The following is a 15,435-nucleotide window of genomic DNA, read 5'->3' on the forward strand; positions in this document are numbered from 1 at the left end:
TTGTGTCCGGTACATACCATTTAAAAGTAAAATACTTGTTATATCTTAATTACTTCTTCTTTAAATGCCTTGGCATTTTAATAAGCACCTTGTGTGCCAAAAATCCCTAAAGTCTTGACTTTGGGATCTACTTAAGGCCTTGGCCTTTTCTTTCTTTTCTTTATCTTTCTTATACTTTTCTTTATCTTTCTTATACTTTTCTTAAACCCAAAAATACTATTAGGGTATCTGTCATATGCATCTATGAATGAAACTAACTATGTAACACATAATCATGCATAAAAGAAATCTGCACATATAATACTTATCAAAAATTTGCACTAATGCTTAACAGAAATCTGCATACTAGCTTAATAAAAATCTGTATAATAGCTTAACAGAAATCTGCATACTAGCTTAATAAAAATCTGCATACAAGCTTAATCAAATCTGCTCCCTACACTAACTAACTTCTGCACTTATAAGCTTAATAAAATTCTGCTCTTACAAACTTAATAAATTCTGCACTATAGGCTTAATTAAAAATCTGCATAAGCTTAATTGAAATCTGCACTATAGGCTTAGTTAAAATCTGTAAGTCCAATTAAGCTACTAAAGATCTAATTGGATCTTCCAATGTTAAACCATCAAAACTGCAATGCTATATAATTCAAAATCTGTATGCTTATCTGAATGGTAGCAAGGAAGCATAGCTAAACCTCATGCTAGAATAAAGAAACTCAAATCTGTATACTTAAATGAAAGTAGCATAGCTAAACCTCAAATCTGTATACTTTACTTATAAAAATTCTGCACTTGTAATCTCAATAAAATCTGATAATGTTTTCAACCTATTCTGCACTTTTATCTGAAATGAAATCAAGCTTAATCCTGTACTAAAAATCTGTATACTATGTTCTGCCAGGATTTACAACTTTTACAAATATAAGCTATCCACTCTTTACTTATTCCCGTAGCATATTTCCTGTGCCCATTGAGGTAATAAGGGAAACCTAAATCTGTGCTACTAATGAATTCAAAGCCTTCACAAGCAAACATGTACACCTCAAGCCAAATCAATATCTTGCTATTCTTACATAAGAAAATAGAACCAATCCATAGCCAACCAAAACTAAACATGCTAAAGCTTAAAATCTATGTAAACTTGTTGAAAACTCATACTTTCACAAAGCAACGGGAATCAAAACTTGTTGCAACTATCTGTGGTGCCACGGCAAGGAAGCAAAAGAAGCCCAACGTGCTACACATGGCTAATCAAAGCTAAACAATCTGTTAACTTCCGAATCTAACAATTCCACGTGCTTGAACTGAACTATAGTTCATCCAAGGTAAGGATCAATCAAACAATTCTTCATTAGGTTTCATGGCAGCAACCTAATTATAAACTTCCTCCAAAACATGCTTCGAAATCAAATTTTAAACTTGCTGGAATTTAGAACCGTAAATCTTGCTACTGTTCTTCATGCTTAAACTGAACTAATCCTTCTCTTCTTTCTTTAGGGTTCACAGCAACAAGTAAAAACCAAGAATCGTCACAGCAGCAAACTTCGGAAATCATGAACACAAAAAGATCCGAAACTGAAACCACAAGAAAATTCATGTAAAGCTTCGGAAACAAGAAAAGAACAAGGAATAAAACCTCGGAGCTATCCTACTGCAGGTGAGTAGCAACTCACCTCGCTGTTCTTGAACTTACAACCGGAGGAAGATCTAGGGTTCGGATGATGTGAAGATATCTGCGATCCCTTCCTATCCGCGTGTTCTCCTTGACGAGGAGACCACGAATCCGTGAACGGCTTCTGAAAAGAAGCCCTTGCCGGCCGCCGGAGAGGAACCCTAGGTCGGCTTCACCTTCCGCCTGATCTGCCGCCGTCGCACGCGAGAGGTGAGGAGAGGAAAAGAAATTTTAGGTTTTCCGAAAATCACTTTAGTCCTCACTTTATAACTAGGGTTATTTTCGGTTCCAACTATAGCTTAAATGGAATTTTTCTCCTTCTTTAATAACAAACGATCGCTAGCATAGTTGGTTGGCTGCGTTTTGCTTAAGGCTTGTGTTGCGGGTTCGAAACTCGGGTGCAACCATTTTCTGCCCATTAATTCTTGTTATTAACTTCTACTCATTAAATAAAATTCTCCCTTTATTTGATTAAGTAACAACTGCTAGCCCAGTTGGTTAGCTGGTCTTTTACCGAATCAACGAGTCTCGGCTTCAATCCCTCAGCCGCGCACTTTTAATTCCAATTTATTTTACTGTTCCTAACTACTACTTAAATATATATCGCTCCATATATGATTAACAAATCGAGCGCAGCTCGGTTGGTTGGGCCGGTTTTGCTTGGGCCAGGGGTGCTGGGTTCGAAACCCAGTGGGTTCGAAACCCAGCTTCTACAACCCTTTTTTTTTTTTTAGTTTATTTTTAAAACTTATTCTCCTTGGTAAAAATACCAAACGGACTCCAAAATTTGCATAAAAATACTCTAAAAATTCCTAAAAATCTTTAGAATATTTTAAAAGTATTTCCAAATATTTTTATGGACTTTTAGAACTTGAAATAGGGAAAATTGGATCGTTACATCATAAATATGTCACCATCCATAATTTTTAATTAATAATTTAATTTATTTAAATTTTGTATACCAAATTAGGTAAAATTAGAATTAAAAATTCCAAAAATAAATATATTTGTTAAAAAATATTTTTATGTATATATTTACGATCAGGACAATGATACGAACGCATAGAAATTTATTTCATTAAATTCCGATGTCTCTAGGTCCGTATATGAGGCGTCCCATTTTTTTTTTTTTTTAAGATAATTAAATTTTTGGGACGAATCCAGGATTCGTCCCAAAACTTAAATTAATTTAAAATAAATTAAATCAAAGACCGAAAGCTTATATCTTGACCTAGAGACATCGGAATTTGATGAAACAAATTTCTATGCGTTCGTATCATTGCCCTGATCATAAATATGTCACCATCCATAATTTTTAATTAATAATTTAATTTATTTAAATTTTTTATACCTAATTAGGTAAAATTAGAATTAAAAATTCCAAAAATAAATATATTTGTTAAAAAATATTTTTATGTATATATTTACGATCAGGACAATAATATGAACGCATAGAAATTTATTTCATCAAATTCCGATGTCTCTAGGTCCGTATATGAGGCGTCCCATTTTGTTTTTTTTTTTTTAAGATAATTAAATTTTTGAGACGAATCCTTGATTCGTCCCAAATTTTGGGACGAATCCAGGATTCGTCCCAAATTTTGGGACGAATTCAGGATTCGTCCCAAAACTAAATTTAATTTAAATTACATTAAATCAAAGACCGAAAGCTTATATCTTGACCTAGAGACATCGGAATTTGATGAAATAAATTTCTATGCGTTCGTATCATTGTCCTGATCGTAAATATATCCATAAAAATATTTATTACCAAATATATTTATTTTTGGCATTTTTTAATTCCAATTTGACCTAATTTGGTATTATAAATTTGAATCACTTAAAATATTATTTAAAAAATATGGATGGTGACATATTTACGATCAAATTAATGATACGAATGCATAGAAACTTGTTTTTATCAAATTTCGATGTCTCTAGGTCAAGATATAAGCCTTCGATATTTGATTCTTTTTTTAAAAATAATGTCATTTTTGGAACAAATCCTGGATTCGTCCCAGATTTTGGGACGAATCCTGGATTCATCCCAGAATTTGGGACGAATTCTGAATTCGTCCCAGAATTTGGGACGAATCCAGTATTTGTCCCAAAATCTGGGACGAATTCTGAATTCGTTCTAGATTTGGCGACGAATTTAGCAACGAAATGTTCTATTGTTGCAAATTTGAAACAAAACTTTTTTGTTGCAATTTTTGTTGGTTATTTGGGTCGAAATTTTTTTTCGACCCAAAATTTGTCGCAATTTTGGGACGAATAATTTTCGTTCCAAATATTTGTCCCCAAATATATGTTTTTTTGTAGTGCGAGTATTGCGAAACTTGAGCTTGGTTTGTTTATCTTAATGAGTCTCATTAAACGAGCTCAAACGAACTTTTATCGAATCGAAATTCGAATAGTTCATGAACGGTTTGATTCATTTATATCTCTAATTGACGTGGATTATAGACTTGACGCAAGTAGACCGTGGAAATAAATTTTTTTTTTTTCCTTATCGACGGACTGAGGTGGAACTTGAGTTTACGTACAGTGATTTAGCATAATTTACCCAATTAATATATCTTTTTTTAAAATTTAATACCGGTTCAATAAAACCATCCAGACACATTCTCATCGGCTTGGTCGCGTTCAGATCAGCTTCGTCTCTCGCAACCTAGGCAACAGCTAGCTCCATGGCCATCACGGCGGCGACCACGATGACCACGGTACCTGCCCCCGCCGCATCCCCTCTCCAATCTCTCCGCCGGAGAAGCCCTCCCAGTAACCTTCGCTTCTCCTTCTCCTTCTCCGCTTCGCCCAAGTACTTCCCTTGGTCCATTTTCCCTTTTTATTTTTTCTCGAACATTTGTTAACTTCCGCATATGTTTCTTTAATTTCTTTCTTCTCCGCCAGGAACAGCAGAAGGATCACTGGCAGATGTACCCCGCCCAAGGCTGTCTATTGGAATGGGTCTTTTGATACAGATCGAGCTGAGAGAAGAGGAATTTGGTCTATTAGGTGCCCACCGTGCCCCTCTCCTTCTTATTCACTTACTAAGCGTTGAATAGATGTGAGCAAAATGGTGTCTTTTGGCTCCTGACCTCTATTTGGTTCCGATGTAGGGATGATTTGGCGGTTCCATCGTCGCCTTACTTCCCGGTAATGGCTCGGGGAGAACAGGGTCCACCGCCCATGATGATGGAGCGCTTCCAGAGCGTCATCAGCCAACTCTTTCAGCATGTATGAAACTAGGGTACCTGATATTGGTTTTAATTTGACCTATCCTTTGGGTTTCTGTGGTAACGACTCAACGAGGCAAAATTTCTGTTTGTAGAGAATTATTAGGTGTGGTGGACCTGTGGATGATGATATGGCAAATATAATCGTCTCACAACTTCTATACTTAGATGCAGTTGATCCTACCAAGGTATAGTCTTATGTTTTCACTAAATGGACGTTGCTGTATTTGATGCCTCCACCAGCTGATTTGATGCAAGGAAAACAGATATTTATTTTTCTAATTATTTCCATTCACCCATAGAACTGGTTTCCACCCTGGGCAAATCTTAACTATTGGTATCATGTATTTATAAATCGTATATCTTCTTCATTGTAGAGAGGGGCTTCTATTGGGAGCTGTAAGGCTTCTTGATGTTACTATATAATGTGTATTTTATGACAACTTTTTACTATTATATCATGATTGATGAAGTTGATCTTAAAGCATATTAATCATTGAAAGGGTTCTGAAATTAGTATTTGATGTGGATCATAGGATATTGTCATGTATGTGAACTCTCCAGGAGGATCAGTTACAGCTGGTAATTTTCCCTCCTCTTTGTTCCTCCCATTGTTATCCTCTAATACATTTTGTCAGAAGTTTTATTCTAAAGATATTTTCTCATGTCATTCTTCCAGGCATGGCCATTTTTGATACAATGAAGCACATAAGACCAGATGTTTCTACTGTTTGTGTTGGTCTAGCAGCCAGGTAAATTGTTTTACTCTAGAAGCTCCTCATATTTGAGTATGGTTTTAACTTTTTGACTTGTATTTACTCTCTGCATTTGGCTGTTCATTAACTTCGTGGAATTTTTTTATAGCTTGTGACTCTCTTTATATTTAATTACCAGCACATCATCTTAGGTTAGGTTGGTTTCAGTATTATGTAGAACTAATATTATTCTGTATAAAAGGTTTTATTGCAATCACTCTTTATCACACTACTTCCATCAAATTATCATCAATTCTGATTATTTTTGGATGGTAAACTGTGGCAACTCTGATTTACCAATGTATCCATGTGCCTTAGATCATGGTGGTGACCAGGTTGAACCATGGTGGAAGTTGTTTCATTTTGATAATTTTATGCATAGATCACTCTTATTGTCCGTATTCTTATTTCTTTGCTTACTAACATGTTCCATTCTTAGATATAATCACTTTGATGGCCACTAATCTAACTTGTTATATCTGCATTTTCAACGACAGCATGGGTGCTTTCCTCCTGAGCTCTGGAACAAAGGGTAACTCCTAGTCTATGTTGCTTCACAAGCTTGTTAATAAATCTTCCTATTTTATGTTTATTCAAATCAACCTGATCCAGGGAAAAGATACAGCTTACCAAACTCCAGAATTATGATTCATCAACCTATAGGAGGTGCTCAAGGTGTGCAAACTGAAATAGAAATTCAGGTAAAGAAATTTTCTGAGAATTTGCTTGACAATAATGATTCTAGATCTCAAACTTAGAGGAATTTGTTTGCATGGTTTCTTCATGACTTTGAAGAGATGCCTTTGTGATACAACACTGAATCTAATAATTTCACAGGAATCTTAGTACTTGAAACTCAAATTTCATTAATGGAATATTATTCAACTTGAAGGGATTGGGGTTCTTTTGAAAGGTGTATGGTTCAATCTCTGAACCCTACAAACTCGGCAAACAAATAACCAATTCCTATCCTACTAAATAAAATTTCAATTTCGCAATATGACTTGACTACCTCAATAATAACTTATAACTATTTTTAAAAATATATATAACAATTTAGAACTTTTAATTTAAATTTTCAAATTTTATACCGCATCATTTTTGTTGTCCAAGATATAACTTGACTCCAAGCGAATTTTACACCATTTGACTTTGTTTTTCAAATTGATGATTCTGAGGGCGAGACATGACCCATCACAAAAGTGAGAATGACATACTTTATCTTGAAGGATGGATCGAGAAAAAGATTAATTGCACAAGAGTCGAGATAGAGAGACGTTCTTCTGTTTGCTTATGCAAAAATAGGGAAAGGATAGTTTTGAAATGTTCGCAGATCAAGTTAGGTCCATTTTTTCATCCATCTGAAATCAAACGGAATGAGTTTTCTTCTCTCGAGCAAATTCTTTGGTGAGTCAACAACATGACAATAGGGAAATTCTCCAGCTAGCTCCCTGTGAGCTTGTGGCGAGACCATTGACTGGCAACGAGCTTGCAACCATGGACTAACTGTGAGTTGCATTCACGGCCTAGTCGTGGGTCCTGACCCTGGCTTGAAGAAGTGTTCATTTGATAAAATCAACATGCAAGGAGGAGGGCTTAAAATATGAGAGTTAGCATACACTCTAATTAAAAATTTGAATTAATATTTAAAAAAGTTAGGGTGAAGTTATAAAGGGGTTCTTATCGGGTATGTAATTAGGGAACTCTTCGAACGAGTAGGGAGATCTTCTAAGGCCAGGTGAATCCTCTAAGGTTAAGTCATCGCTTAGTTAAATGGCAACATTATTTGTGTCATGGTTTGGGGGCTTTTTTTTTGAGCTAAATTACCACAAGATATGTTTAAGGGTAAGTTATATGAACTAGGCAAAGGTTCTCCAAATTTAAGTGAACTAACAAGTTTGAGTGTTGTCTCTAAAGTCTCTAGCACTTTTAGATATTTAACTCTTTTTTTTTTAAATTTGAGTACATGTGTCTTTAGTGTGCAATATTTGTGTAGGATAGTATTCACTTCCCTATCACTTTGTAATATGATTTGTTTTTGCTCAAGGTAGTTTTCTTACACTTAAATTGTATTGAATGTTTATGGCTCTAAAGTAGGCTTTCCTTAAAGTGGATGAAAATAAGTTATCTTATTCTAGTTTTATTGGCTAAGTGAGCTCATGAATTGCTAAACTGTCAATGGTCAATGAAAAAATTAGAGAGTAATGCAGTACGTACTTGATAGATACAGTATATACTATAAACATAATATTGCAGATATGTGGAAAAATGAAGACAAAACTATATTGATATTAGGACTCAGGAAAAGAATCTATTGCTTATATGTTCCACATGCTCCTCAAATAAGATTAAACAAATAAATTAAGAGAGTTTTTGGAAAAATTTAGATTGAATTTATTTGACCATTGTAAATAAATTTATACTTGGAGGAGAAAATGGATGTAGGGAGACGATATGGAGGACATTAAGTTGTATATGTAGGTTTTGGATTCAGTAAAAGAAACATAATAGGTTGTACAATTTTAGATTTTGTAACATCTTATAAATTTATAATTGTTTATAACGTTATTGAAATGAACGATATTCTCAGTTATAGTTTTCCATTTGTGTAAAAATTGCAAATTCTTACATGGTAAAAGCTTTGTTAATCAATGATTGCTAATGGTGCTAGATTTATGAATTTGGAATTTGAAAAAGAAGGTTTGTTTCTAGTTTCTACTAGATGTAGATGGTGAAATTGCCAGATAACAATGCAAGTGTCACAACTCGCACCCACACAGTACACAGTACAGGAATTATTAATCACTATGTACTGATCAAATTTTATTTGGTTGTGTTACTCTTTGCAGGCAAATGAAATATTTCACCACAAGGCTAACTTAGCCAGCTACTTGGCATACCATACTGGTCAAAGCCTGGACAAGATCAACCAAGATACTGATCGTGACTTCTTCATGAGTGCAGAAGAAGCGAAGGAGTATGGGATGATCGACGGCGTTGTAACAAATCCTCTAAAAGCCTTGCAAACCTTACCAGCCTGAATTAGTGAGTATAAGATTAGGTTGATCAGTTTTATGTGAAGCTTCAGGCTCAGACTAAAATATTTTCCATACAAATTACAGACTAAGTTTCACATGTAGTTTCCTTTTTTTTTCTCTTTCCATGAATTTTCTTGTTTAAAGTATTAGTCATGAATGTGCAATTAAGTTGTCAATATGCATCACTTTTATTTACGTTTATCAATTCTTTACATTGTATTTGACTCAAACCATTGTGTAACTGGATAAATTCCTTGTTACCCCAAAAAAATGGTTATACGCCACTCTTAATCATGATCAAAATGATTGTGTTTTTTCCATTCCAATAGGTTATTATCACTTGTTGCCTGAAAAAGTTTACTTTGCTCACCACCCTTTGCATCATAACGTCTTCCTTCGAATTTGCTTGAAATTTTAAGGCTTATCTAAATTTCTTTCCTGCTCCATAGCTATTATTTAGTATTATAAATAAAAGCTTATCAGCAAGCTCCGTGTTGGACTTTGTAATAACTCGTTTATATTCAAATAAATAAACTTGGCTAAATGTGTTTGTAATGAAAGCCTTATAAAAAAAATCTCTGTTAGGATTCTATAGGTTATTCTGAACTGATCGTCAACCTCGCATAATTCATATCCAAGCATAAATGATGTCAACAGATTGCTGCTGGGTTATAGTGTGTAGGTAAAGCATTTTCGTCCTCATGGGTATAGTGGAATTGGCATTTGAATGATAAATTGTCACAAGATAGCAGGGAACAATTCTTATGGGTATAGTTGAGTTGGTACCATGAGGTGTAGTGGTTAGCACATGAGGTATTATCATCATGAAGTCTGGAGTTTGAATCTCGGTAAAATCGAGGTAAATATCTCCCATATATATTAGTCATTATTCTAAAGGTTAGTAGTCGTTCGTGATTTACCTCCTTTATATTGGTTCTGGAACGGATTAGTGGAGACGTTGGAGGCGAGCGTATTCATCTTTTGTCACTATAGTTGAATTAATACTCATGGTAGATTGTCACAAGAGAGTAGGGAATAATCTCTTGGAAAATAAAATCTCTTCCATCTGAAGAGATGTTGCTCGGTTATTATAATCTACCTCCCTTCTAAATATCTTAAGGTGAATATTTAAGGTGGCCATGGAGGAGCGCCTGGGTGCATCACCTTTTGCGACATCGGTAAAACATTTTCACAATTAACAAAGTATCTATGGTAAATTTCAAGATGCGACTCCATGTAGAAGTAATTTCTTTTAATGGGAAGACAACCCTTTTGAATGTTAGCTGCGGAGTAACGAGCCATTCACACTTTTAAATTTATTTTGATAATAGAAAATTTTTGTGAGGTTAAATTAGTTATCTTGGTGTTGGAGATGATACCTATATTACCCCAACAAAAAAAAACAGATGTCAAAAGATTGTTGTGAAGATTAAAAACACTTTCATGGGGCTGGACTCCAATTGTTTCTTTATAGACATCTCGACTTCGGCCTGTAATTGCTATCTTGCTAATCATCTCCACTTGTTCTTTACTTACCTCATCACTAAACGTGAGAGTTGACCTTATTCAATCCACTTAGTCCGCTTATATCCCACTTTAGCTGAGCTACCTATCCCTTGGCCAACCTCAGTCCACCTTATTCATAGTTCATGCAGTTTAGCTAAGCTAAGCCAATTTCATATCTTATCTGTTCAGACATCTTTGACACATGAAGAAATATAGTCATTTTTTAAATATATAGTTAGATATTAGGTATTTAATTTATACTGATTAATTCTTGATGATCAATTTGATCCTATAAGAAATAGAAAAATATTCACAGTGGATGATCCATGAACCCAATCTTTTTAGATTAATTATTTATTAAAAAAAATCATCCATTAATTTGTTAAAATTGAAATTCAATTCTTAAATATTTAAAAAATTAAGTTACCTCGAGATGAGATATATAATCACTGGAGACTTATCAAGAAACGAGGAGTAAAGTACCACGTAAACAGACTTTAGAGACCTAGAAAATTCAATTTCAGGCAACAACTTATTGTCATTTCCACTTCAGTCTCGAATTATTTTCTTCCTAACCATCTCCCCTTCAATTATCCCCCCACTTCATTTTCCTATTAAACTTGAGACTCATAAACCTTAATTCAATCCAACCTTAACAACTCTGACCGAATTATATATGCAACAAAATAGCTATGATATAGTTTATACAGCTTAAATATATGTAGATCTATAATCGAATGAACTTGTGCTTTCTTTGTATACGACTTAAGTGTATTACAATCGAATGAACTCGCATTGGGACAACCACGACTGAATCAGTGCCAAACACCACCTAGCATTGGCCAAACACAGTTAATTGAGGCTGAGCTTCGGTTGATTCAATGAGCTTGATAAAAAGAATTAAAAGGTACAAAATAATTTGAACATTCACAAAGAATATATATATATATATATATATATATATATATATATATATATATATATATATATATATATATTCAAAAAATATATTATTGAATTTATAAACATTGAGCATGTGAATTATTCCCCCGACTGCCCCACGCCAGTAATAATATACATTCGATTGTCAACTACTGATACATGGGGCCTAAGTTGACGTTTAACTACAAAGAAAGGTCGGTTAATATTGATGAAAAAAATAAAAACTATTATATATAAGTTCAGAGTCTGCTTAAATTTATATAATTTCTAAAAAATCAATATTAATTTCTAACCAAAGTTAATTAAGCATGAACTAAACAGTAGAACATTGTGACAAAACTTTGGGACTCGAGAATGGAGAATGAAAAATGAGACAGTGATGAGAAACAAAATAAGAGATAGTGAGGGCAAAGATTGAAAAAAAAAAGATCACCATAAGATATGAAGAAATTGATGGTTAAGGGTGAATTACAATTCTATTCCTAGACTATAAGCCACTGCACAAGTTAAAATTATCGATACAACTACCTGACATAGGAGTAAAAAACAAACAAGGAAGCCCACACATGTTTGATGGAGTGGTAAAACACAATAATAAGAGAACAAGGTTCGAATCTCAAATAGAACGAATACCAATAAGTTGTGCTTTAAATTTACCTGGTAGAAGAACCAAGAAGAAGACCATCTACCTCTAGAATTATTTGGACGAAGTCCAGACATCTAGATTACACTCACTTTATTGTATTTAGCTTAAAAAGTAATACAAAATCAAAGGAAACAATAATAGAGTTGCAAACCAAGTGTTGACTATCAGCATCAAATCCTTCTTTCTTCAGCAAGAAAAAGAAAGATAAAAAAACTGAAACTCAAGTCTTATGATACAAGCCGACATAAGTTCAGTGAACATATACAATTGGAATCATAAGCTAAAGCTTGAAAACCAAGCTATATCAGCATCAGAAAGCACTTAATTGTAGAACTTCTGGTTGCCATATACGAAGAAGTCGATCATAAAATGAGCAAGTAGAAACCAACAATCCTTGCCTCTGCATACCTTGGGCACTCATTTCTCCCCTCTGCCAATCTGCTCCATACGCTAAAGATTCATGCTTGTGATAAGTCTCAACAACTTGAATGTCACCGTCTTCTATCCTAACAATTGCAAAACCATTGTGCATACATGCTGTCAATACAAGGTTCGACTTGTACGGATGGTGCTTGATTCTCCAAACACCCCCTCCTAAGCAAAGGGACTTCTCGCAAACAGGTCTGGATGTTGATCTAACATCCCAAACTCTGAGAAATTCATCATAGCTTCCTGTCAGCAGAATGTTGGTATTTGCTGGGTCCTGACTGATGCAACACACACCCATCCTATGTGCCTTGGCGTTCCGAAACACTACATCATCTGTAGGAGCCCGCAAATCCCAGCAGCTAAAACAACAATCATCTGATCCACTGTATAACAAGTTTGGCCGCTGGGCATCAAAAGAAGTCGCCCAAACTTCATAATCATGGCCTAGCCATGATTGTGATACCTGGACTTTGTCATCCTTTACAGCAACCAGGGATAACGAGCCATCTGAATGGCCTAATGAAATAGATGAAGCTGATGGATGCCAGTCCATGCATAAGCACATGGAAGAACTTATGTTTTCTGAGCATATTGCCTAAAATGTAAATGAATTAAATTTATATTGGAAATTGACTTTTCATAGATCAAAAGACAATATGTATGACAATGGATAACTCTAGTGCCAAAAAGGTATAATGCCTCAGGTAGGAGAGGCATATATTGACAAAATTGAAGATAACACGGGAGCAGATGAACACCTGATCACTATCAGTTTGCTTGTTGAGCAGCAGAATGTTATAATAAGAATAGAATGTTAAGCAAAATTTGTTTTTTTGTTTCTAGAAGAGAGAAAAAAAGGACCTTGATCTTCTTCTTTCAATTGAGATTCTAACTTATAGAGAACAACGCCGCCATCAGCACCAGCTTGAGTAAGCAAAGGAGGCGCATTCTGTCCCCTCGGACTCCATTTTAAATCGAAGACGCCAATTGTTGGTACGCGACAGAGCAAGCTGAGACCATCGCGCGTTGAAAACAGCGAAGTGCTTCCGGCACGGTGAGGCTGAGCTCCTTCTTGTAGTGTGTACGTGCCAGCAGCCAATATATCGTAGAAGGAATCATGCGGGCAGAACTCCACGACATCTGCATTTCCATCTAAATAGCAACTGCCGATGTCCATCATAAACCTGTGGGCGAAGGAACGGCGAGAGGCAGGTATTTACGAGTGAGGGAGGGACGAATTGCGTCGGTGAGGGGTCAATGAAAGGAGAGTTAGGGAATATGGCGGCAGAGGATCGAAGCGTACCCGATTGACCTTCGAAGAGGGACGTCGCCTCGCGTCGCGTCGCAGGCAGGGCAAGGGGCGGGTATGAGGCGAGGTGGCGAAAGTGAGAAAGGTTAGGGAATTGACGGCAATGTGGAGGCGGCCGATGGCAGGACTGAAGACGGTTGTGTATTAGGGCTTACGAAGTATAAACTGAGCATCACACAATGCCCTATTCTTACCCAATTCATTAATTATACATTTATAAATAATATTTATTTAAATTTAAAAAATAAATTTTATTCTTTAAATATTATAATGAGAGAGAAAATAGAAATATTGATACGTAGTATATTGAGAAATAAATATCAAAATTTAGAAAGTAATTTTTTTACTTAAATAATGATAATTGAATAGGAAGAAAAAAAATTATTAGTATAAAAGATATTCGATTCTTTAATAGGTATAGATATGGGAATGAATATCCAATCTCCAATGGATATGAGGATGGATGATATGAAATCTGATACAAATCCGATTTATTGTCATCCCTACACCCCATTCCACTATTAAGGGAGCGTTTGGTTCAAATTTATCAATCGAAATGATAATGAGTTTGATTATAGGGTCAATAGGAATGGGAATCAGAATTCCATTATCAGTGTTTGGTTCAAATTCAGGAATGAATATGATTATAATTGATAATGTTTATTTCAATCAGTATTAGTAATGTGAATCAAATAAATTTCTAGTTTTACCCTTAGTAGTTAATGCATTAAAAATTATTAAAAAAATGCTATCTCTATTTTTTTTAAATAACATATATGTTAAAATTATTGCAAAAGATATTTTAATCAGATCTATAATTAGATTTCTCGTTTCTCTTCTAGAGCTATTACAATCCATCCATCAGATTTCTCGTTGCACCTGTAGGTTGAAAATTCAATCCAGTGATTCCATGTTGCGCAAGAAAAAAAAATGAAAATTTCATTGTGGCAAAGAACAAACAGGTGATGGGCAAGTAAACCAAACATACTAGCTTACAATCTTAGCAAGTGATTATTCGCTACCAAAAAACTTGGGATTTTTATTCTCGCTTACAATCACAGAGAGTAAGATATTTTCAAATTATTAGCCTGAAAAGTTCGGAAAAGATGAGAAAAGCTCAAAGCGATTACTTTTAGACAAAAATCTGGACAAAAGTTGGGTTTTTTTTTTAAAAAAAAAATCAGAAATAGGTCACCTCGGTTGAAAGCGGAGAAATCTCGAGCAGATTTTTGAAGAAGCGGAGAAAGGCTCCGTTGACGGCGGCGGCGGCGTCATCCCGACGCTCTTGATGGAGGGGAAGAGGGCGGCATCGACGTCGGTTTCGCCGAAGTGGGAGCGGGCGTCGGGGAGGATCCAGTCGTCGGAGGACCAGGAGGCGGGAAAGGCGAAGACGGCGGAGTCAGCGAAGTGGTGGCGGAGGAAAGGGGAGGAACGGGAGTGGTTGGCGGCCATGGAGAGGGAGCAGCAGAGGGGGATTAGGGTTCGCCATTTGGAGTCGCTTAGCATGGTGTCGACGAGGCCGTGACGAGAGTTGTCCTTCTTCGCCATTTCTTAGCATGGTGTCGGCGTTCGGCGTCGGCGTCGTTCGAGAGCGGCATCGCCTTCGTTCGAGAGGAGCTGCAAACAGCGGAGAGGTGCGATTGGAAATATTTGGTTAAGGGCACTTTTGGTATTAAGGGGAAATGTTGATTACTGCAAATAAGGGAATAGATGATTGAAGGGGTGGGATACGGGAATGAACCATTACCCACTAATCAAGAATCATTTCCTTATTTTTATCCCCATTCTTGTAAACCAAACACTAACATTGATTGCTATTCCCATTCCCTACTTGTATTCCCCCAAACCAAACACCCCCTAAGTTATAATTATCCAACTGTCTTGTACTGTTTCCATTAT

The 15,435-nt window shown here is 35.6% G+C and overlaps 3 protein-coding genes across 4 annotated transcripts; 1 reads left to right on the top strand and 2 right to left on the bottom strand.

The window, feature by feature from the left end:
• Positions 1–4,295: 4,295 nt before the first annotated feature.
• On the top strand, positions 4,296–8,882 carry LOC121981366 (ATP-dependent Clp protease proteolytic subunit 5, chloroplastic-like). 2 transcript variants are annotated; one of them, XM_042533840.1, is made up of 9 exons: positions 4,296–4,493; positions 4,586–4,690; positions 4,795–4,912; positions 5,007–5,099; positions 5,448–5,493; positions 5,591–5,663; positions 6,164–6,198; positions 6,279–6,367; positions 8,516–8,882. In XM_042533840.1, the coding sequence occupies exons 1-9, from the start codon at positions 4,366–4,368 to the stop codon at positions 8,705–8,707; spliced, it is 879 nt and encodes a 292-aa protein (XP_042389774.1). In that variant the 5' UTR covers positions 4,296–4,365; the 3' UTR covers positions 8,708–8,882. The 2 variants fall into 2 exon arrangements, with proteins under 2 accessions (XP_042389774.1, XP_042389775.1); XM_042533841.1 differs by having other exon boundaries at positions 4,592–4,690.
• Positions 8,883–11,792: 2,910 nt separating this feature from the next.
• Positions 11,793–13,713, bottom strand: LOC121981369 (diphthine methyltransferase homolog). Its single transcript, XM_042533843.1, has 3 exons — positions 13,531–13,713; positions 13,077–13,411; positions 11,793–12,824 (listed from the first exon to the last, which is right to left on the bottom strand). The coding sequence occupies exons 2-3, from the start codon at positions 13,405–13,407 to the stop codon at positions 12,109–12,111; spliced, it is 1,047 nt and encodes a 348-aa protein (XP_042389777.1). The 5' UTR covers positions 13,408–13,411; positions 13,531–13,713; the 3' UTR covers positions 11,793–12,108.
• A 235-nt stretch (positions 13,714–13,948) lies between these two features.
• Positions 13,949–15,225, bottom strand: LOC121981368. The gene is made up of 2 exons (XM_042533842.1): positions 14,732–15,225; positions 13,949–14,415 (listed from the first exon to the last, which is right to left on the bottom strand). Exons 1-2 carry the CDS (start codon positions 15,082–15,084, stop codon positions 14,355–14,357), a joined length of 414 nt encoding a protein of 137 aa, XP_042389776.1. The 5' UTR covers positions 15,085–15,225; the 3' UTR covers positions 13,949–14,354.
• Positions 15,226–15,435: the final 210 nt, after the last annotated feature.

The sequence above is a fragment of the Zingiber officinale genome, chromosome 5A (assembly GCF_018446385.1).
Source record: "Zingiber officinale cultivar Zhangliang chromosome 5A, Zo_v1.1, whole genome shotgun sequence".
Lineage (NCBI taxonomy): Eukaryota > Viridiplantae > Streptophyta > Magnoliopsida > Zingiberales > Zingiberaceae > Zingiber > Zingiber officinale.

Bases quoted from the DNA above. Each gene is read 5' to 3' on its own strand.
- LOC121981369 (XM_042533843.1), bottom strand. From the start codon at position 13,407: ATGATGGACATCGGCAGTTGCTATTTAGATGGAAATGCAGATGTCGTG. The intron at 12,825-13,076 runs TCTCTTCTAGAA...CATTTACATTTT, and splicing joins AGATCAAGGTCCTTTTTTTC to AGGCAATATGCTCAGAAAAC.
- LOC121981368 (XM_042533842.1), bottom strand. From the start codon at position 15,084: ATGGCGAAGAAGGACAACTCTCGTCACGGCCTCGTCGACACCATGCTA. The intron at 14,416-14,731 runs GTGACCTATTTC...TTCAACCTACAG, and splicing joins TTTCTCCGCTTTCAACCGAG to GTGCAACGAGAAATCTGATG.
- LOC121981366 (XM_042533840.1), top strand. From the start codon at position 4,366: ATGGCCATCACGGCGGCGACCACGATGACCACGGTACCTGCCCCCGCC. The intron at 4,494-4,585 runs GTACTTCCCTTG...CTTCTCCGCCAG, and splicing joins TCCTTCTCCGCTTCGCCCAA to GAACAGCAGAAGGATCACTG. The intron at 5,494-5,590 runs GTAATTTTCCCT...TCATTCTTCCAG, and splicing joins AGGAGGATCAGTTACAGCTG to GCATGGCCATTTTTGATACA.